General features: G+C 36.1%; 2 protein-coding genes across 2 annotated transcripts; one reads left to right on the forward strand and one right to left on the reverse strand.

The window, feature by feature from the left end:
* Window positions 1–2,542, reverse strand: LOC7484679 (derlin-1). Its single transcript, XM_002309196.4, has 7 exons — window positions 2,377–2,542; window positions 2,125–2,260; window positions 1,960–2,033; window positions 1,725–1,818; window positions 1,179–1,307; window positions 898–1,058; window positions 1–495 (listed from the first exon to the last, which is right to left on the reverse strand). Exons 1-7 carry the CDS (start codon window positions 2,391–2,393, stop codon window positions 357–359), a joined length of 750 nt encoding a protein of 249 aa, XP_002309232.3. The 5' UTR covers window positions 2,394–2,542; the 3' UTR covers window positions 1–356.
* Window positions 2,543–11,554: 9,012 nt separating this feature from the next.
* Window positions 11,555–21,994, forward strand: LOC7497628 (serine/threonine-protein kinase VPS15). The gene is made up of 11 exons (XM_002308269.4): window positions 11,555–11,979; window positions 12,049–12,171; window positions 12,266–12,311; window positions 12,378–12,538; window positions 12,752–12,831; window positions 13,423–13,528; window positions 13,904–14,080; window positions 14,167–17,316; window positions 18,206–18,450; window positions 18,555–18,654; window positions 21,680–21,994. Exons 1-11 carry the CDS (start codon window positions 11,707–11,709, stop codon window positions 21,854–21,856), a joined length of 4,638 nt encoding a protein of 1,545 aa, XP_002308305.3. The 5' UTR covers window positions 11,555–11,706; the 3' UTR covers window positions 21,857–21,994.
* The last annotated feature ends 556 nt before the right edge of the window (window positions 21,995–22,550 follow it).

Consider the following 22,550-nt stretch of genomic DNA (forward strand, 5'->3'; position numbering starts at 1 on the left):
TTTTTGTAAAACCATTCACATTGAGCAAAAGGGTTTAAAAAACAAATACAAAATAAATGGAGTAATTGAAACAAGTTCATAGCATGTCATTCTAAGATGCGAGTATCCAGCTACATCTAGAATGGATGAAAAGACAAATAAGCTGGAAGAAAATGACATTAACTGCTCCTTCGACAAATAAGCTCTTAAAATGGTTGAGCAGCAGATGAAACAAGAACAAAATGGTTTAGCCGTCAGGACCCCTTCACAAAATCACTCCTGATAGACTTGCATCTAATATTTCGCTCCCTCTGTTAGTGGTGTCTTCTGAACAACAGGAAAATGGAATGTACCAGGAACAGGTGACAGAACCACAACTAATCATTTAGACGATAAGATCTCCCTCTGAAAGCAGCACTTGTAGTGCTGTCAGCCGCTTGAGTAGTTCTGTCAGGCTGTGCACTATTGTACGTTGGGGTTGGGGCTCCTATTCTCCACCTTGCAACCAGCTTATTTCTGTTAACAGTTCAGGAAATTGCAGTGGCAGGAAACTATCATAAAAGCAAACTCAGTTAAAAATCAATTGCAGATTAATCAAGGAGCTAAACAGTTGGTCGACAATGTATGTCCCAGCTTATGCAATAATGTGATACAAGAGAAGATTGCAAAATGCTGAGCAAGTTAGAAGTCCATGCAAAGAAAAAGCTACGCAATGAATCAGAATTCCAATGTGTAACTGGATGCCTGCAGTGATCTCCTAACAAAACATTTAAAAAAAATTAGGAAAGTTTATGACATTTGTGTAAAGAGGGTGAGAAATGTATAAGAGAGATGGTTCCGCATTGAGCACATGCTGATTAATAATGCAAACAACTAAATAAACTTCTCTCTTCGAAGAACTAAGCAACATAAGGATACACCCATCTGGGGGTTCTTAATAAGATGTTTCCAGTTGCAAGAGGATGCAACACAGTCAAGAAGTAATATAAATGCCCTGCTATAATTCCCAGGAGATCTGGCACAAGAGGTGCACCGAAAATAACATCCAAAGCAAGCATCGCCCATGGCAGATAGAAGGCCTGAAGAAAAAATGAACATTCGCATCAGATATGAAAGAACTTGACCACAAATTCTCCACACAGCAGATGCAAGAAACCATTTCACCATGAAAATTTGCAACTGAATACCACTTGACGTACCTTAAGAGTTACAAGCCCATATATGTTGATTTGGGCATTTGGAAATTCTCTACTCCAAACATAGAGAAGCATGAACACAAGTGATATCCCCAAGAAAGGGCTCCAAAAAATGGGGATCGCAGAAAGTACCTAGAATCCAAGAGAAAGATCATGCCAAAGTTAGCAGAAGGATTGATCGCATTCTACACATTCAATCAACAGGAGGATGTTTGCAAGAACAAATTCATATAAACAAGTATCATCATCGAAGCTATAGCTCACTATGAGCTTCACATGTCCTCAAAGATGGGCCAGCAACAGAAACTGGAAGTCAAATAAGAACGGGGGAGTACATAGTAAATCTAGATGAAGGTCACTTTTCAAATTTCTCTAGCTCGGATGAGCTTGGCCATGCCATGAATAATCTGACTAGGAATTTCAAGTGGAAAATCAGAGACCTAATACAAGGAAAATGAATTAAAAGGTTCTCTAGCTCGGACGAGCTTGGCCATGCCATCAGAGACCTAATCCAAGGAAAATGAATTAAAAGGGAAGATAACCACACACCAATAATGATAGAGCTCCAAAGATCATCATCCACAAGAAATCCGCTGTACGCCTTTCAAACGGCCCTTTCTCCAACTGGACTCCATATCTTGCTCTGTACAGTTGCAAGAGCTAACAGGGAAGCATTAGTGCTGGGAAGAAAAGTATTCATATGCTTCTCAAACCGAAATTAAAACTTCTAAGAACAAGCAATAAATTAAAAAGTAAATCAACAAGTCTGAAAACTATATCTTACATCATTAAGAGGCGAATTCCAAAATTGATAGAGAAATTCCCAAGGAAAAAGAAGGTTGTGATCAGCCTCCATACCTACAAACAAACGTTCGATTTAGAACCATTTCAACAGAAGGAAGACAAAAAAGAAAGGACACCCATGAAACAGAATCGGTTAAATTAATACCTGAAAGCTCGAGAACACAGGTTTATACATCAATGCAATATCCGGCAAATAAAGAAGTCCAAATTGAACAGCTGTGGTGAGAAACAGGCACAAGGTCCCATAAGCCTTGCTTATAGGTGGAAGAGACTTGTAGTACCTGAATTTTAATTAAAATCAAGAAATAAGAAACAAGAGGGATAAGAAGAAGGCTGGATTGACAAACCCCATCTCCTCCATTGTTGAAAACAAAAAGGAAAGGAAGCGATACTTAACTCGGCAGGAGAAGACATTGGCCGAAGTCCAGAACTTAGCAGATGCAATTTCAGTCTAGAAGACGATAGATATATAAAATAAATAAGTAATGGTGTTTTTGATTTCTACACAAGAAAGAAAAATAAAACAAGTAGAACAAAACAACCCAGAAGGTTCCTCGGACTTCAATGTTAGGTTTTGTTTCCGCTGTCCCTCCCACGTGCGAAACGAATGGATTGTGTCAATCAGGAGAAGTGTTCAGGACTTGGGCTGGGCCAAACACAATTTGAGACCCGGCCTGACCCAGTGATGGGCCAATTATATGGCCCATTAAACAAGAATCAGTCATTCTATGGGATTTTTTGTTCCTCTTTCACTATCTGCCACCACAAGTTTCTCTCTTCTGGCACCAGAAGCACAACTTTCAATCTAGCATCTTTTCTTTCTTTCTTTTTTTCTCAATTCTCTCTTCCTTTTCAATCTAGCCTTGCTCATTGTAATTTCCTTAGTCTGTTATGTGACAACAATTTCAATAGAAGTTTTCTCAAGCTTTATATGTATATATATATATATATATATATATATATATATATATATAATTCATCTTCATTTCAATTTACTTTTGTAGAGTTTATTGTTTTAACTTTATGTTTAACCTTACCTTATTTCTATGTCTTTTAGAATCTTTTAATTTATTTAATATTATTTTATCTATCATAAAATTTAACATTTTGTTTTAGTTTTGCTAGCTCCCTCCAATGTAAACCCTTCATGGTTTATTACATAAATCTTTATGTAACACCCCGTGATATTTAATACAACTTTATATTTTTCATTAATTATATAAATGTACAAAATTTTACCCTATATTAATACTTGTAAACACAACAATAATAACTCAAACAACATTCGGCTCTCACAACCAATATCCAGATAGCCTCAAGCATACTGATTAGTATTTAAAAGTGTATTTTTATCAAGGTTTTATATCATCATTTTGCACTTGAAGTATCAATAACTCCTTAACTAGAGCATGTTTTATAATAACAAGTCTGATAATATAAGATAGTTTTAATTTATAGTAAATGCTCATTTTAAATGCAGACATATTTTACAATTTTAAAGGATTGATTTATATGATTAACTATTGAAAGTGAAAGGACACATACCACCCAAATAATTTCATCAGTTACAATAATTCATTATATTTCATATTTTTATCTACAAAAATTAACACTTTTAACCAAAATAGAAATACCCTCAAACTCATACTAAGAATCTCAAATTACTTGGCCTAAGTTTTAGCTAATAAGCTCAATAAAACATCAACATTTTTGATAGAGTTGTTGTAGTTCAACATATGTAAGCAATGACATTAATGTAAATGATATTTCTAATAATATATTGATGAGTAATTTACTATCAACCATAAAAGAATCAGGGAAGAAGAGGCAAAAGTAGAAAGGATGTTATTTATTATTTTATGCATAATCCAGAACAACCTATTGGCTATATTTTATAGACCAGTAAACTGGAAAATGTAAACAACATGCTTAAAGATAGGAAAGTACTAACAATACAAAACTAACAATAAGAAAATATCCTCCCACTACATTAGTTTCCAGCAACCATCAGTAACCAACAAAGACTCATTCCTCATTCACCCCCACATACGTGTTCCATTACATGCATATACCCACGTACCATTCCCCTCTACATGGATAAACATATCAATTTCCCCCCTTAAGATTCCTTGTCCGCAAGGAAATGCAGGATAAGACTTAGCTAAGCGGCGTTCATCTTCCCAAGTGGCATCATCTTCTGGGGCGCCCTTCCATTTAATGAGAACTTCAACCTTGGGATGGTATTTACCTTTTTGAATGACTCTGTGATCAAGAATTGTCTCAGGTTGAGGAAGAATGATGGTTTCATCAGTCACAGGAGGAAGCCAACGAGTCTGAGCCGGTGTAGTAATGAAGTGGAGTAGAAATCATTATGGAATATTTAAGAACTTGTGGAGTAGAAATTGAGATATGAATATGTCAGAACTTGTGGAATATATTATGGAAGCCAAAGATTATGAGATATGAATATATCATTCCGCCACCAATCAACATGTGGAGTAGAAATTGAGAAAATTGAAATTCTGTTACCCGTGAGAGAGAATCAGCCGCCTGGTTGTCAACTCCTTTCTTGTACCCAATGATATATTCATATCTCATAATCTTTGGTAGCCAACGAGTCTGAGCCGGTGTAGTAATGCGCTGCTCCAACAAATATTTGAAACTTTGTTGGTCGGTGCGCATAGTGAGTGGTTTACCAAGCAAATAGGGTCTTTATTTCTTAATTGACTTCACAATTGCTAACATCTCCTTTTCATATGTTGAGAGAGTTAGAGTTGAACCTTTAAGAGCCTCACTGAAGTAAGCCATGGGATGATTGTTTTGAGAAAGCACAACACCTATACCAATTCTACAAGCATCACACTTAATGGCAAACGGTTGTGTGAAATCTGGTAAAGCCAAAACGGGAAGGGATATTAATGCTTGTTTTAAATTGTTGAATGCCTTTTCTGCCATGTCGTTCTATTTGAACCCATCTTTTGATAACAACTGATTGAGGGAAGTAACAATGACACCAAAATTCCGAATAAATTTTCTGTAGTACCCGGTTAAACCTAAAAATCCTTAAACTCCTTTAATTGTGGTTGGAGTTGGCCATTTTAGAACTGCTACAATTTTGGACGGATCGACAGAAACTCCTTGCTCCGATATGACATGGCCTAAATAATCAACTGAAGTAACCCCAAACCTACATTTAGATTCTTTTGCAAATAAACTGTTAGTAGACAAGATTATCAAAACAGTATGTAGGTGGCTCAAATGATCCTCCCAAGATTTTGAATACACCAAGATGTCGTCGAAGAAGACAAAAATGAATCTCCGTAAGTCCTTGGAAGGTTGAAGGTGCGTTGGTAAGTCTAAACGAAATTACAACAAACTCATAGTGGCCTTCATGTGTCCTAAATGTTGTCTTTAAAATGTCGTCTTCATGTACTCTGATTTGGTGATATCCAGCACGAAGATCAAGCTTGGAAAAAAATTTTGCTCCATGTAATTCGTCGAGAAGTTCATCGATGACTAGAATAGGATATTTATCCTTGACGGTAAGATCATTCAAAGCCCAATAGTCAATGCAGAAACGCCAATCCCCGTCTGCTTTTCTGACCAACAAGACCGGTGAGGAGAATGGGCTATGGCTGGGTAGTATGAACTCAGCATGTACTAGCTCATTTACCATTCATTCGATCTCTGTCTTTTGATAATATAGATATCTGTAAGGTGTTACACTGACTAGTTGGGCGTTGGGTTGCAACATAATCTGATGGTCATGTGACCATTTAGGTGGTAAGGATGTAGGAGAATTGAAAACGTGAGAGAAGTTGGATAAGAGTTGGGCTATTTTAGATGGATGTGAATTTGGTTGGGTAATGGAGCCTACTGGAATTATAACAAAGAATTGGTTAGAGATGTACATAGTATTAAACTCCTTCCCTGTCAAAACTTGTAGTCCTGATTGTTTCAACCCTTGAAAAACGCATAAATTCCCATCATTTTTGAAAGACATGGTGAGTCTTTTATAATCTGTCTCCACTGGACCTAATGTCGCAAGCCACTACACTCTCAACACTACTGAGCACGCTGTTACTGGAAGAATAAAATAGCTTACTGTAACAATCTGTCCTTGTATCATGATGGTGAGCGATGGGCACAACCTTATGTAATCTATTTTCTCTTTGTTAGATACTGTCACCTGGAATTTTCTATTAGGAACCACAAGTAGCTCATATTTATTGACTATGGATTGATCGATAAAGTTGTGTGTGCTTCCACCGTCTATCAATACAATGACCTCTTTGCTCCTCAATCTTCTCATCACCTGAAGGGTTTGAGGATGAGCTGTACCTGCAATTGTATGGAAGGAAATTTCAGGAATAGCTTTTTGGTCCTCTGCCACTTGTAGTACCTCAGATTGTTCCTCTAAATCTTGATCATTTGTATCACTAATCATGAATAATTGGGGTCGTTAGCAACGATGACCCAGAATGAACTTCTCATCACAATAGTAACATAAGTCTTTTCTCGTCTCTCTCGTGCTTCCTGGTTGGAAATCCGTCTGACATTTGATGTTGGGTTCATGTTTTGCCGCAAATTTGGTGGAGGTCCAAGTACCCCTACAGTAATACTCGCGCTTGTTTTTATTGTGGCTGTAGTTGGTTGGGTTCGGTAAGGGCGTGTCACCTTTTTTTGGAGTTGGTTTCGCTCTTCAATCAACCTTGCAACACCGATAGTTTCAGATAACATGGTTGGATGTTTAATCTTGACATCTAGGCGGATGTCATCTCTTAGACCTGCAATAAAACAGCCGATGAGAAAGGTTTCTGGAAGGCCATCAACTTGATGAGAGAGTTTTTCAAATTCTTCTTGATAGGCTGCGATGGTGATAGATTGTCGGAGTCTTGAAAGAGCTTCGTAGAGGTCTTCAAAATCAGTTAGACTAAAACGTCGGAGAATGCTTTGTTTAATTCCTCCCATGTTAATGGTCCCTAGAATTTAGTCATCCATCGATGCAATTGTAAGGCTATTCCTTCTAGATGGAAGGAGGCAAGCGGCACTTGTTGGACAGGTGAAACATCGTTGTATTCAAAGTACTGCTCGGATTTGTAAATCCACCCCATTGGATCTTCCCCGCTGAACTTTGGAAATTTCAGTTTAAGTGAGGATTAATGGGTTCATGAGTTGTGACCTGATGATTCAGCAGGAGCAAACGGGTTCAACTCTAGAGGATTCATTCTTGGACTCCTGGAGACATGCAAGGCTTGTAACTCAGTCAGTACAGTTTGTAGAGTGACATGTACCTGATCGAAGTTAGATTCGTGTCTAGCCAAAGCTTCATTGACTTCGCCGCGGAACTCAACGTTAGATTTTCCTCTGGTGTCCATGGTGTAACCAGGCTCTGATACCAATTGATGAGTAATTTACTATCAACAATAAAAGAATTAGGGAAGAAGAGAAGAAGAGGCAAAAGTAGAAAGGATGTTATTTATTATTTTATGCATAATCCAGAACAACCTATTGGCTATATTTTATAGCCCCGTAAACTGGGAAAGGTAAACAACATGCTTAAAGATAGGAAAGCACTAACAATATGAAACTAACAATAAGGAAATATCCTTCCACTACACTAGTTTCTAGCAATCATCAGCAACCAACAAAGACCCATTCCTCATTCACCCCCACGTACGTGTTCCACTACATGCACATACCCATATACCATTCCCCCCCTCTCTCTCCTATATATATATATATAACCTTACCTCAATTGGGTTGATAGTTCTTATCATCTTCCAATAGTTGTCAAGGTTCATAATTTTTAGCAATTATTAGGAGTAGACAATGAACACAAAAGTAACATTTAGCTAAAATTCTAGCTCAAACCATATTTGAGACTTGAGACTTTTTAGATTTTCTTTGACCGAAAATGCTTTCTCTTTATACTCTACATTACAACCTATATATATATAAAATTGAATTGTGTTGGGTTCGAATTATTTTAGGTTTTAGTTTATTTTGAGTCATGATTATATTCGGTTTAGAATAACTACACACTTGACCTAACCTAAACCTATTGAATTCGATTTTGCAAAAGAAAGATTTTAATTTTAAATATTATTAATTAACATTTGCGCACTTTTGTATCATTAACAAGTACCTTATATAACTATGATAATTAACACAACATTATATTAGCAATGTGTTAAAAGTAAAGTCAAAATTTAATGGAATAACTTATTTTCTAATATTTTTTTAAAATCACTTCTTGGTTTGAAGAAAATAACAACTTGATTATCACCTAAGCAAGGGGTAAACTAACCTTTTAAAGATACCAACTTTTCTTGTACAGAGCAAACATTTGTGTATATTTTGTCATCTATATATAAAATTATCTCGTAATAAGAGTTAAATGAGAGTTTGACACATAACTTTTCTCATTTTATATAATCTGAAATAATATTATCAAGGCATAAAGTAGCAATACCATCTTTTTTCTTTGTTAGAGTAAAACCACCTATTTTTAGACAAAATCACCTAAACATGCTGAGCAAAATGAACAGAAAAAACTAGATAGATCGCTCATGCTTCACGGAGGATTGGACAATTGTTTTTACAACGCAAAAAAAATTGCTTAAGTGTTTAATATTATATTTTAAAGAAAAAAAACCCATGACTCGATATCATAGAAAAAGAACTAAAAATAATAATAATCGTCAATCCTTAGGAATCAAAACGTAGAATGATGAAATCACAAAAAAATAAATTAAAAAATATTAAAAAACAAAGCACCAGCAAAACCAAGTGAGGTTGTCAAAAACCTGCGAGAATGATCTTGCTGACATGATAACCAAATACAAGGCAAAACATAAAAAAATAAGTTTAATTTAAAAAAAATGAATTTTGAAGGACAAAATAAAAAAGGATAAAAAAAGCAACTTCAGAAGAAACCTAAGCCATCCAGATAAACAAAGATCATTTTTTAAAACAAACAACTTCAAAAGATGTAATCGAGAAAGGAAATGATATTAACCCGTGTAAACTTTTTAAACCCATGACCCAAGACACTAACTAAACTGGAAGCATCACATCTAGAAAAGCAACTATTTTAAAACATGGCTTGACCCAACAGTTCAACCCATGACCTGGCCAAGCTTCAAAAGAAATTGAGGGAGAATTGATCAAGTGTAAGACTATCAAAAACCTCGATTGACCTATGATTTGGTTAGTCGAGGAAAACAGGGTCAAAACCCGTTGATTATTTTCCTTTTTTTTTTCTTTTCAAAATAGTATCATTTTGAATTTTTTTTATAAAACAAAAGGATTTGGTTGGGTTAGGTTAACTCGAGTCAACCCACTCGACCCGTGACCTGATCATTGTTCAAGATTGACTCCTGGGTAGGGCTTATAAACAATGAAAAAACCCTAGAAGACCAAATCTCAATAATTAAAATGTTGAATGATAAAATTAAAAAAAAAACTGAAGGATAAAGAAATAGCAATTAAAAGAATAAGGACCTCATTTGCAAAATAAAAATAAAAATTGAGAGGACAAATAAAAATCTTAAATTGAAGGCTAAAATTGAAAAAAATTCAAAGTAACAAATGAATCCAATTTTTTTTTTAAAAAATAAAGAATACCAATTTCCAATGAACTCAATAGTGATAGATGAATTTTTTTAAAAAATAATGAAAAATGACTAAAGCCAACTCGATCCAACCTTTATAATTTTGTAATATGGATCATGAGACTGTATCACAATATAAAAGTTAAACCTGAAAAAATAACAATGTAAAACTCATAACCAACCAAAATAATTAGGGATAAACTTGAAAAAACAAATAAAAAAAAAGAAGAGATTTAAAAAATGTAGATTTAAAAAGAACAATTTTAAAAATGTAGAATTAGAAAGAAAGAGAACTAAATTTGACACAAAAATAAAATAAAACCAAATCATAAGGGATGAAATTAAAAAAAAAATCAATCTAGAAAAAGATAAGAACAACTAAAAACAACAATAAAAAGAATGGGGACCATATTTGATATAAAAATAAAATGTCAATGGATAAAATTCAAAGACAAATCAATTAAATAAATGATTCAAGACCAAATACATCACAATTAAAAAAACAATGACCAAATCTAATATAGAAACCAAGTGTAAAGGAATGAAATTAAAAAAAAACTTGATAAATGATTCAAGACCATATACACTACAATTAAAAAAATAAGGACCAAATCTGATACAAAAATCAATCGTGAAGGGATGAAATTAAAAAAAAAATAATTCAACAAACAATTGAAGGCCAAATACATTACAATAAAAAGAATGAGGATCTAATTTAACTTAATAGACAAATAGCCAGATTTTCTTGTTTTTTTTTTTTTTTTGTAATGGGTAGTATGGTTTTCCAGGAGGAGAAAGGGGAAAGAGGAAGGGAGGGAAAAACCTTCGGCTAGAGCTCCTCCGCGGGCCGCCTCGGCAAACGTGCCCCACCATTGTGCTTGGGATGGTGAGACGCATCGAACGCCACCCCGGAAATCACCGTTTGGTTCTGTTTTGGCGTCGCACGTGCGACCCGAAAAGGCGAAGGTGGCATCCATTTGCTAGCATGTGCTTAGCAAACGCCAACCATTTTTTAATATAAACAATAATTTCTATACATACAAATACCCAATTACCCCTGACCCCATCTGATATTTACAACAAAACCATATGGAAACGACAAAAACACCCCTACATGCAACATTTTTTTTTTTCAAAACCCAAGGGTAATTCTGTATTTGCACTATTTAAATAAAAAAGAAAAGATGGAGAAACCCCTCAACATATGTATATTTTTTCCCCTCTCAAAGGCATAGTTGTAACTCCACTGATTTGTTTTTTAAAAGACAAAAGAAAACCCCCAACCCGAAGGTTAAAATTTTGTGCTGTGAAGGGCAAATCAAAATTTATATTGTAGCAAAAAAAATCCGAATGGATCATTTTATCCCTAATCATTCTTTTAATGCCAAATGTATCTCATAAAAAAGACAATTCTACCCCTAACTGCATGCTTAACAAGTTTTTTGATAAGAACAATTTTATCTTTACACTGTTTTAATTTACAGTAATCTATGTCTTGATGAATAGTGAAAGACTGAGGGCTTTTAATTTTTTTTTTTGTAATAATACTAGAGAATATAAACCTTAATGAAAAGCAGAAGAAGAAACAAAATTTTGAATTTTTTATTTATATTCAAAACCTATGTTTTGCTTTATTACATTAAGGGCTTTCTAAACTTAGAGTTTAATAAAATGGTTGACCGATAAGCTGCCCACAAATTTGGGGTGACCTAACCAAAATCTTTCAGAGTTCGGGTCGTATTGGGTTTTGAGTTGAAGATGCTTGAGCATGACCTTATTTTTACATTTGTGATTTGCCAGTTCTACAGAACCAAAATGATTACATTAGAAAAAACCAGGGACCGAATTATAATTGGCTCAACGATAGCAGAAAAATTGCCCAGACCCCGACAGATCGTTTAGCTTTGGTTGGAGTTGCGTGTATTATTTAAATCAGAGAATATCATGGGACGAAGGAGAGGGAATACTTTAATTTATAGTTTATCTCTCTCTCTCTCTCTCTCTCTTTCGGGCTCGGGATAATTGTAAAAGCAAAACGATCTTGGAAGAAGACCTAATGGTGAATTTAAATTAGAATAGATTTAAAAACAAGAAAAAAGAAAAAGGAAAGCATGGGAAACAAAATCGCGCGGACGACGCAGGCATCGGCATCAGAGTACTACCTGCACGACTTGCCGTCATCGTATAATTTGGTACTGAAGGAGGTGCTAGGCCGAGGCAGGTTCTTCAAGTCTATACTGTGCAAGCACGATGAGGGATTAGTTCTGGTCAAGGTTTATTTCAAGCGTGGTGATAACATTGATCTCACCGACTACCACCGCCGTCTCATCAACATCAAGGAAACCTTCCGTGCTCTTGACCATCATCACGTCTGGCCCTTCCAGGTCTGCAATTTTGACTACTAAATCGATACGATGATTTGGGTTTTGATGCTGATGTTGTTGATGTTGCAGTTTTTTCAAGAAACAGATAAGGCAGCCTATCTTTTGAGGCAGTACTTCTTCAATAATCTTCATGATCGATTGAGTACTCGTCCTTTCCTCAGTCTCGTTGAAAAGAAGTGGTTGGCATTTCAGGTCTTCCTTTCTTTCCTTCACTTTCTTAACAATAAAATAATTAATTAAAATACAGCTGTTCTGGACTCTTATTTTTATACATATTCCATTGCAGTTGCTTCTTGCGGTGAAACAGTGTCATGACAAGGGCATTTGTCATGGTGAGTGCAGTTAGCTTTTAGTTTCTAATGAGGTTCGCATCTTCTGATACTCTTTGTCAATGGCAGGTGATATCAAATGCGAGAATGTGCTGGTTACTTCCTGGAATTGGCTTTATCTTGCTGACTTCGCCTCATTTAAACCAACTTACATCCCTTATGATGATCCTTCGGATTTCTCTTTCTTCTTTGACACGGGAGGAAGAAGGCTCTGTTATCTTGCACCCGAGGTTTTGTTTTGTCCCAACAGATCTTTGATCCTAATGCTCACCATCTGCATTGGTCTCACTTTTGTTTTCCCCTCTATTCTGTATACTAACTGCTTGTTTATTGATCATCAAGGCACTCAATAATCATATGGTTCTAAACTGTTTCCAGTTTTCCTTTATTGTTCAGTGCTGTTATCATGCAATATATTATACTTACTCATCCTCAAATTTCAGAGATTTTATGAGCATGGAGGCGAGGTGCAAGTTGCTCAAGATGCACCCCTGTTGCCGTCCATGGACATATTTGCTGTAGGGTGAGCTTGCTAAGTATATTAGTATCTCTATCTTCCATGATGCTTTCACTTCACAATTCTTGCCAAGCTTCATTTTCATATCCCCACCGTGTGCAAACTTTTTTCTGTAATAGTTAATGCACAATGAAATTGTTAGTTATGCAGGGTAATCTACGTGATTTTGTGCTGCGGTTTCTTTTCATTGTTTAGCATAATCCAAATGCAAAATCGCCCTCCCTCCTTTTCTTGACAGCACCAACTGTGTCGCTGGTAATCCTCCCTTCATAAGAATGTTGGGAGGTTTTGAGGTTGGGGGAAGAGGGTTGCGACTGCCCTATCGCTAACAGCCTCTGGACATAAGAGAAAAAAAGAAAAGAAACAAGGTTTCTTTTCTCTTTTGTTTTGTTTTTGGGATTGATATACAGGTCAAATTTCTTGTGACCTGATATTTTTAACAATGCAGAATCAAGTAAAGTGACTTCTGGTTGGGGTATCACTTTTGGGTTGCATGGATCTAATATAAAACTGATCAAATTTTGTAGTTGAAGTACTGGTTTTATATGTTCTACTTTGTGTTGCAACAATTATCTGATTCATCATGTTTCTGTTTAGGTGCGTAATTGCGGAACTTTTTCTTGAGGGTCAGCAACTGTTTGAACTCTCCCAGCTTCTTGCTTATCGTAGAGGACAATACGATCCTAGCCAATATCTTGAAAAGGTCCTTCTCTCTCTGTTTCTCTTCATCTCCCCCTCGCTTTGTCTAGTTCATTACAGTAGTATCAATATATTTGTGCGTAAATCAGTTTTTACCCACCAAGAGAAGAATAAGAGAGGCGGGGTTATCATTTGTGAAGCATGTTTATTTGGGTTTTTTACGCTATTTTGAATACTTAGTCTTCCCATGACATTTCACTCTTTGTCTCTCTTATCCTTAAAACTTCATTGTTAACCTCCCATTTCATTCTGCTTTTCTTAAGCCAAAGGCTGTAGTGTTTTAGAACTTTATTAAATCACTATGGTGAAACTTGGATAAATCTCGATCATCCTTAACTATCGCTCTTATGGTGGATAAATCTATGCTATGGATGTGCAGATCCCAGATTCTGGAATCCGCAAGATGATACTTCATATGATCCAGTTGGAGCCTGAGGCACGTCTTTCTGCTGAAAGCTACCTACAAGATTATGCAGCTGTTGTGTTTCCAAGCTACTTCTCACCCTTTCTGCATAATTTTTACTGCTGCTGGAATCCACTTCATTCTGACATGAGGGTAGGATATTTTGATATAGCACATAAAACTTGTCCTTGTTGCAACTCATATATATACACATTGAGGCTCTTTTATCTGTACTGTAGGTTGCAATATGCCAGAGTGTTTTCCATGAGATACTTAAGCAAATGATGGGAAGCAGGACAAGTGAGGTGGCTGGCACCAGACGAGACGTGTTTGCAAATAGTTTGAATGGAAAACTATCAGAAGAGATGGTTGAAAAACAAAACTTGGACTCAACAAGTCATTGGAGAAACAGAGAGAGAATAGAAAATGGTTTAACTTGTCAACAGTACAATCTTCTTGGAGATATCAATAGCCTGCTCGGGGACGTAAAACAAAGCAGTGGGTATTATAGTGCGAAATTGATGCCTGAGAGTGCTCCTGGTTCTGAATTTTGCCAGGATCTAAAGCAATGCAGCACCAAATCTCCTGATGAGCTTCTTCAAACTATCTCAAATGCATTTAGGAGAAATGATCATCCATTTCTGAAAAAAATTACAGTGGATGATTTGAGTTCATTGATGTCCGAGTATGACAGTCAATCAGATACCTTTGGTATGCCTTTTTTACCGTTACCTGAAGATAGCATGAAATGTGAAGGTATGGTTCTGATTGCCTCTCTGCTATGCTCTTGCATACGTAATGTCAAGTTGCCACATTTGAGGAGAGGAGCTATACTTTTATTGAAGTCTTGTTCATTATATATTGATGATGAAGATCGCTTACAGCGTGTGCTGCCATATGTTATTGCAATGCTTTCGGATCCAGCAGCAATAGTGCGTTCTGCTGCCTTGGAAACCTTGTGTGACATTCTGCCTTTAGTTCGTGATTTTCCTCCTAGTGATGCAAAGATTTTCCCTGAGTATATTCTTCCAATGCTTTCCATGCTTCCTGATGATCCAGAGGAAAGTGTGAGAATATGTTACGCCAGCAATATAGCGAAGCTGGCTTTAACTGCTTATGGGTTCTTGATTCATTCAATAGGCTTGAGCAAGGCAGGTGTTCTTGATGAAATGAGCTCACCACAGAATTCAATGGCATCATTTATTGAAAGACCTGGGCAGCTGCAGAGAGTAAATAATGATGCGCAGTTGTCACAGCTGAGGAAATCAATTGCTGAGGTTGTTCAGGAACTTGTCATGGGTCCAAAACAAACTCCAAATATCAGGAGAGCACTCCTTCAGGACATTGGCAATCTGTGCTGCTTCTTTGGCCACAGACAAAGCAATGACTTTCTGTTACCAATCCTTCCTGCATTTCTCAATGATCGAGATGAGCAACTAAGGGCATTATTCTATAGCAAGATTGTATATGTCTGCTTCTTTGTGGGCCAAAGAAGTGTGGAAGAATATCTTTTACCTTACATTGATCAGGCTTTAAGTGATCAAACTGAGGTTGTCATTGTAAATGCATTGGACTGCTTGGCAATTTTGTGTAAACGCGGCTTCCTACGGAAGCGGGTATTGCTTGAAATGATAGAGCGTGCCTTTCCATTGTTATGCTATCCTAGTCAATGGGTTAGAAGGTCAGCTGTCTCTTTCATTGCTGCCAGCAGTGAAAGTTTAGGAGCAGTAGATTCATATGTTTTCCTAGCACCAGTTATACGCCCGTTCCTTTGCAGACATCCAGCTTCTCTAGCTTCAGAGAAGTCTCTACTTTTATGTTTGGTTCCTCCGGTTTCAAGACAGGTGTTTTACCACGACTTAGAAAATGCCCGGAGTTCAGACATGTTAGAGAGACAGAGAAAAATATGGTACAATTCATCAGCCCAGTCAAAACAATGGGAACCTGAGGATTTGCTCAAGGGAGATGATAAGGAACCGAATTCAATGAAGAGTTGGCCTGAAAAGGAACCAAGTCCCGGGGATCAAAATCATGATGCTGATAGATTGGAACAGCCAGAGGATGGTGATGCAAAGTTAATAGCTATGGGCTTTATAGCCAATGCTTCCAGCAAAGTTGACATTCGTGATGCCCTGAGCTCAGAGAAGTTGCAATTCTCAGGTTGTATGTCCCCTCAGTTTAGTGGTGTGAATAGCTTTTTACATGATAAATCCTCAGAAGGCATACCCTTATACTCCTTTAGCATGGACAGGCGAGCAGTAAAATTTCCTCCAGCAACGTCTGATTCTTCGTTGCAAATGAATTCCCTTGCAATCAGTTCATCATACATGCCCTGGGTGGATCACGGAATTAAATCATTTAGCCTGGCTAGTTCTGTTCCTGCACCTAAGCTGGTTTCAGGTTCATTTAGCATTACTAATGGTTCTAAACCATTTTATAGAGTGGTACATGAACCAGAAAGCAGAGAAAATGAGCAAACATCATTCTTTAATGGTAAATATCAAGATGTGGGATTATATGGAACTTCAAAAGGAAGTTCTTTTACGGTGGAAGATGCCCCTCCAACTGATCTAACTGGATTGCCGTTATTTGCACGGACTGCTTCAATTCCTGATTCAGGTTGGAAACCTCGTGGGGTGTTGGTTGCGCACTTGCAGGAGCACCGGTCTGCCATCAATGACATTGCAGTTTCAAGTGATCATAGCGTTTTTGTGAGTGCATCTGATGATTCAACTATCAAGGTGTGGGATTCAAGAAAATTGGAGAAGGACATCTCATTTAGATCAAGGCTAACTTATCACCTGGAGGGGAGTCGAGCGCTATGCACTGTTATGCTTCACAACATAGCTCAAGTTGTTGTTGGAGCATGTGATGGCACAATTCATATGTTTTCTGTTGAACACATGTCCAGAGGCCTTGGTAATGTTGTTGAGAAGTATTCAGGGATTGCTGATATAAAAAAGAAGGATATCAAGGAAGGTGCCATTCTTAGTCTTTTGAACTACACCAGTGATAACAGTGATGGCCAGAGTGTTATGTACAGCACCCAAAATTGTGGGATCCATCTCTGGGATATCAGGGCCAATTCAAACGCCTGGACATTAAAAGCAGTTCCTGAGGAAGGCTACATATCATCTCTGGTTACAGGTCCTTGTGGAAACTGGTTCGTCTCAGGCTCTTCCAGGGGTGTGCTAACACTTTGGGATCTGAGGTTCCTTATCCCTGTAAACTCATGGAAGTATTCTCATGTATGCCCTGTAGAGAAGATGTGCCTCTTTGTTCCTCCTCCAAATGTCACTGTAACCAGCACTGCAAGACCACTCATATATGTTGCTGCAGGGTCTAATGAAGTTTCTCTTTGGAATGCTGAGACTGGGAGCTGCCACCAGGTATGTGCCAATTGTCTTTATTTGTTGCCTTTGATAATCAGATTGGGTGGCATAGAATAGGATAATGCACAATAGCCTTGGCTATTGTCTAGGTGTTACATTATGAGCATTAGTTACACAGACTACATGAGCAAAAAAGGGCTTTACGAAAAGCAACATTTCATATATGAACATCTTGTGTTTTGATAGATGAAAAATTTGGTACGAAGGACTGTATGTTAGTAGAAAACTGAGTTCTGAAGGGTTTGCATATCACTGATATCGTGTATAAGCTAATTTGTTAAGGATTTGCTCTGGTCTCACACTTAAATATTTAAATGTCCATTATTTCTGCTCTAATTTGAACATTGGAATGGAATTATTGCTGTGTAATCTAAAATTTGACAATGCATGACGTCTCTTGCTGCGACACTTGCTACAAATTGAAGTTTTTGTGCAGTGGGTGACTTATGGATAATTGAAAAGGCAATCTAATACCATTGCACACTCTCGCACACACACAATATGTTAGGCCTATTTTTTGATTTATATTGGTAATTATTGTAAGAACTTAAATTACATGGGGTATGGCCTGTTGCAGATACACAGCTACATTAAATAATCTTTTTAGTAATAACCACCCAAAGGTTGTACTTAAGATTTTATATTATGAAAGAGATGCAATTGATTATGAATTTCGAGGATGAATATTGTGTTATATCTCCAAATGCTATGTGCTACATTTTGCTCGAAATAATATTCTCCTAGTGTTAGATGATATAAGAATGTCTTGTACTACTTATAGCTGCATAAAAATTCTTTTTCGATCAAGTTTCTTTTAATTTTTACTGTTACTCTATCCTTCTCTACATTGTTAATTTTACATGGCATTGTTAAACTTCTCTTCCAGGTCATGAGGGTTGCAAATTATGACAATGAAGAAATGTCTGATATACCATGGGCCTTGGCCAGGCCATCCAGTAAGACAAATCTTAAACTAGATGTGAGGCGGAATGTCAAACCAAAGTACAGAGTTGAGGAGCTTAATGAACCACCTCCTCGTTTTCCTGGTATTCGTGCGATGCTTCCCTTGCCAGGTGGTGATTTGTTGACTGGGGGAACTGATTTGAAGATACGTAGATGGGACCATTTCAGGTTGTAGTCTGTATTTTTTCTTTGTAGTCTGTCTTCTCCTTTTAAAATCACTTCACATCTCATGGCAACTATGGATTTAACTGTCTGATTTTTTGTTATTGTAGCCCTGACCGAAGCTATTGTATTTCTGGGCCAAATTTGAATGGAGCTGGGAATGATAATCCGTATGAAACAAGGTCGAGTTTTGGAGTGCAAATTGTACAGGTATGCATCTTACCTGATTCCTTGAGTTCATAAATGTTAATTTTTATTTTTACTTGAAAGGTATATTCTATGGACTTAAAGGGTATTTTCCTCAATTCATAATAATTCTATCATGTGTTGCGTGTGCGGCCTTTAATTTTAATAGAAATAATTGCCAGAGAGATATATTAGAGATTAGGAACCAGCTAAATTTTTATAGAAAAGTATGATTGATAAATGGTGTGCTATATTAGAGTATCTTGATAGGTTTCCCTGTTTTTAATCCTTCTCTGATATTCAGCTGCATTGCTTTCTTTTCTCCTCTTCTGTTGATTTAGTATGATCTTACCTTTGGACTTGCTGAAATTGGTGGTTATAAAATATTTCTTTCAGAAATAGTTGAAGAATGTTGTCTATAATTAATAGCTGGGAAAATCATACCAGAGCTCTGTTGCTATGTGCTGACAAGAAGTCCATTATTTTGGTAGATACAATTGTGCTGAATTGGAAACTCTTGTTGCTTGCTTTATTTGTTATCTTTTGTTGCTCAATGCTAATCAAATTTTTATGTGGTCTTCTGTACCTTTCTAGTTTCATAGTTTTCATATTCTTTTGACCTTGTATATAACTTGCATTGATGGCTTCCTGATTAGGTAAAAGCTATAACAGAACTATGATTACTGCAGTCTGTATTGCATGCACATACAAGCTGAGAACACCATGAAACTCACATGAAAGATTGCGAAATCACTGATCATACTAAATAAAAATTCAGACTTCCTTTCATGTTTTACTCTTTTCTTCTCTTTTCCCCTCCAATTTGTTGCATTTTGAAAGTGTTTTTGTCCAATCCTGAACATAGCATGCAGTACCATTCTATATGAAGTAGCAATTCATAATGTCATATCTCTTTAATGCATAACTCCTTGACTTAGTATTTTGGATTGATACCTCTTATTGTGTTTTATCATTTCTTCTTGATCCATAGATTATAGTGCGCATTATTTTTATCTAGATATGCTAATCTCAAATTCATTCTCTCAATCTCGTACAACTTCAATAGAGGTGGTTAAAAACACTATTCTTCTCCATCCATGGATTCTAGTGGACACTATTACTATCAAGATATGATAATCCCAAAATCATTTTCTCAATCACAAACAACATTAATAGAGGTGGTTATAAACACCATTCGATATGGGATGGGTGGAGGGTCCAAAAACTTGAACGATAAGACCATCTTGTATGCCAAGATCCAGCGAGTTTTCATAATCAGTACAATGAACATAACAAAACCAACCTGCATAAAAAATGATTGATTATTGAAAATAAGTACAAGATTCTTTGACGTCCCAATTGGAATACTAATTGCTCCAAAGAGATTATATTAGCTACAAGAGTGAAGAGTGAAAAGATAAATGCCATTTAATTTCTTCAATTCACTTGTTTTGATCATATTATCTAAAAGACTTTGGTTTTACTGTAAATTCATGAAACAACCAGATAACATTTCTTAATGAGTATTAAAGATTCTAAGTATCCTAAATGGCTTTTTATTTTTTTCGCAAGTCATGGTATATTTTACTATGAAAATCAAAGATTGCAAAATGAGCTATGATGGAAATGGCATCCATAAAGAGGAAATAAGACTTTTCTGTATCGATTTGATTTCATCTTTGAGATGAGATAGATTGTCTAAGTTTTTCTGGTGAAGAGAATGTATGCAATTTGTCATAGTTTTTTATGATAAATTCTCTTGGGTATAAAATGGATCTAGAGCAAGAGAGAGTTGAGCAAAATTAAAAATAAAAGCTTCAAAGAGATGAATCTTGGTTTGAGAGAAAGATAACATGGTGATGAGAGAGACAGACTTAGGATGCCCTAACATTTATTGTCAACATAATTCATTAAGACTTGCTGAAGACAACATAGTTTTAAGAGAGCCCAAACAGCTATTCATTTTAGGATTTGCTTTAAACAACGAGACTTAGGATGCCCTGACTATTATCACCCAACCTAATTCATTTTTGGACTTGCTTAAAACAACATAGTTTCGAAGGTTTAATGGGCCTTCTTGTCAATAACACATCCTATTTGTTGATTAAATAACCCAGAAGAGATAATGTGCATATATTGGCTGACACGTGTGTTTAATGAGTCTGAGTTGACACATCATTTTTTTTTGTGATTCTAAATAGGTGTAATTTTGGCCCCTGCCAACATGTTTGGTGAATTTTGAGATGTAATGAATGAATTGTTAAGTTTTCCTGCGATTTTAAGTTTTAACAGCATGGTCATCTACCAATCGAATTTCTATTTTAATTTACCAGTAAAGGCTGCCCCTTTTGTTCTTAAAACACCATATAGGATTTTATTTGAAAATTATGGACGCAGCAATTTTGGAAGCACTTAAAACAATGATCAAACAAATTGTACCATGAATTAATAAGAATAGCTAAACATTTTTCTTCTGACCAGTGCTTTATGTTTTGCAATTTAATAAGCAAGTTTCAGATATTTTGTTCCCATGCTGGCTTTTATTGCATTTTCAATGAATGTAGTAATGCATTCCATTCCCTTCCTCCACTTGTTTATCCTTTGCAATTTAATATGCCAGTTCTGATGATTTTGGATTTTGTTTCAGTGATATGTGTGTGTGTGTGTGAGAGAGAGAGGGAGAGAGCCTAGCTATGTATCATTGTTATGTGCGCCAAAGTCTCTGTTTATATAAATATGGAGTGCTGGATTTTTCATCAATAGCAACTTATTTAACTTGAAGAAAAAAGAATGTAATTTTGTATTTCATTATGAACCAGAAAATTAGGGTGTCACCCAGTTAATTTGATTGGATCACAGACGATATTTCAAATAATGTTTCCTTCTGGATATCATCTTGGTTAACATGACAGCAATTTGAGCCAAATGAAGTTTTTTCTGTTCACTTTCTTTTGATCTTTTCATTATGCAATCACATAATTTTCAAATTTTCAATGTACAGAGTATTGGGTTCTTAATGCTAAAATTGCTTGACTTTCCCTGCAAACAGGAGACAAAAAGGCGACATTTAACAGCCAAGTTGACAGCGAAGCAAGTTCTTGCAGCTGCAGCTACTGATTCTGCTGGTTGCCACCGAGATTCCATCCTCTCATTGGCTTCTGTCAAGTTGAACCAGAGACTTCTGATTTCAAGTAGCAGAGATGGGGCTATCAAGGTTTGGAAGTAAATAAAGTATGCATACAAGTTCATTTTCGTACATATAATGCTAGTTCAAATTGTACATAGAATATTAAGATAGGAAAAAGACGTTAAATTATAATCTGGTGTTGAATTTAATGTCCAACCATGGGCATATATTCTCTCTTCTCGCTTGCTCTTTCATTTTTCAAATTGTGCTCTTCTAAGCTTGTAGGAATTCTAGATGATATGTATTGTTAACCTGCTCACTACTCTCGGGTAGGTTAACTCTGTACCCATATGTAATGGGACATAAAATACCCCTATCTATCATCATCCACTTCAAATCAAATTCAATAAACTAGTCTATCAAATGAAAATCTTACTCCTCAAAGACCTCTTCCTCTCTCATCTAACTCTCTGAACGAGATCTTCATCTCCTTATTTTCTCTTCATTTCTTTTCTATCTCTTGGTTTTATATAATGCTATTGAAAATTAAGAATTTATGGAACTCATTTTTTATTTACACCATTCTCTTTCTTTCTTTCTTTCTGTCTCTCTATTTAGTATTCATAAATTTCTCTCTATCAAAATTCAATCTAAAGATTTTCCTTATCCAAATTTCCCTGCATATTCTTCCTTTTGCTTATTTAAATCTTCTAACATACAGTCTATATCTCTAACCTTTTCACATCTCTGTAACTTGGGCCGAGAATCAAAGTATATCATAAATCCCAATTAC

The sequence above is a fragment of the Populus trichocarpa genome, chromosome 6 (assembly GCF_000002775.5).
Source record: "Populus trichocarpa isolate Nisqually-1 chromosome 6, P.trichocarpa_v4.1, whole genome shotgun sequence".
Taxonomy (NCBI): Eukaryota; Viridiplantae; Streptophyta; class Magnoliopsida; order Malpighiales; family Salicaceae; genus Populus; species Populus trichocarpa.

Coding starts and splice junctions, on each gene's coding strand:
- LOC7497628 (XM_002308269.4), top strand. CDS start 11,707: ATGGGAAACAAAATCGCGCGGACGACGCAGGCATCGGCATCAGAGTAC. Junction 17,317..18,205: donor AGACTGGGAGCTGCCACCAG/GTATGTGCCAAT, acceptor CTTCTCTTCCAG/GTCATGAGGGTTGCAAATTA. Junction 18,451..18,554: donor CGTAGATGGGACCATTTCAG/GTTGTAGTCTGT, acceptor TTGTTATTGTAG/CCCTGACCGAAGCTATTGTA.
- LOC7484679 (XM_002309196.4), bottom strand. Junction 2,034..2,124: donor CTGTGTTCTCGAGCTTTCAG/GTATTAATTTAA, acceptor GTTTGTTTGTAG/GTATGGAGGCTGATCACAAC. Junction 496..897: donor TTAAGAACCCCCAGATGGGT/GTATCCTTATGT, acceptor AACTGTTAACAG/AAATAAGCTGGTTGCAAGGT.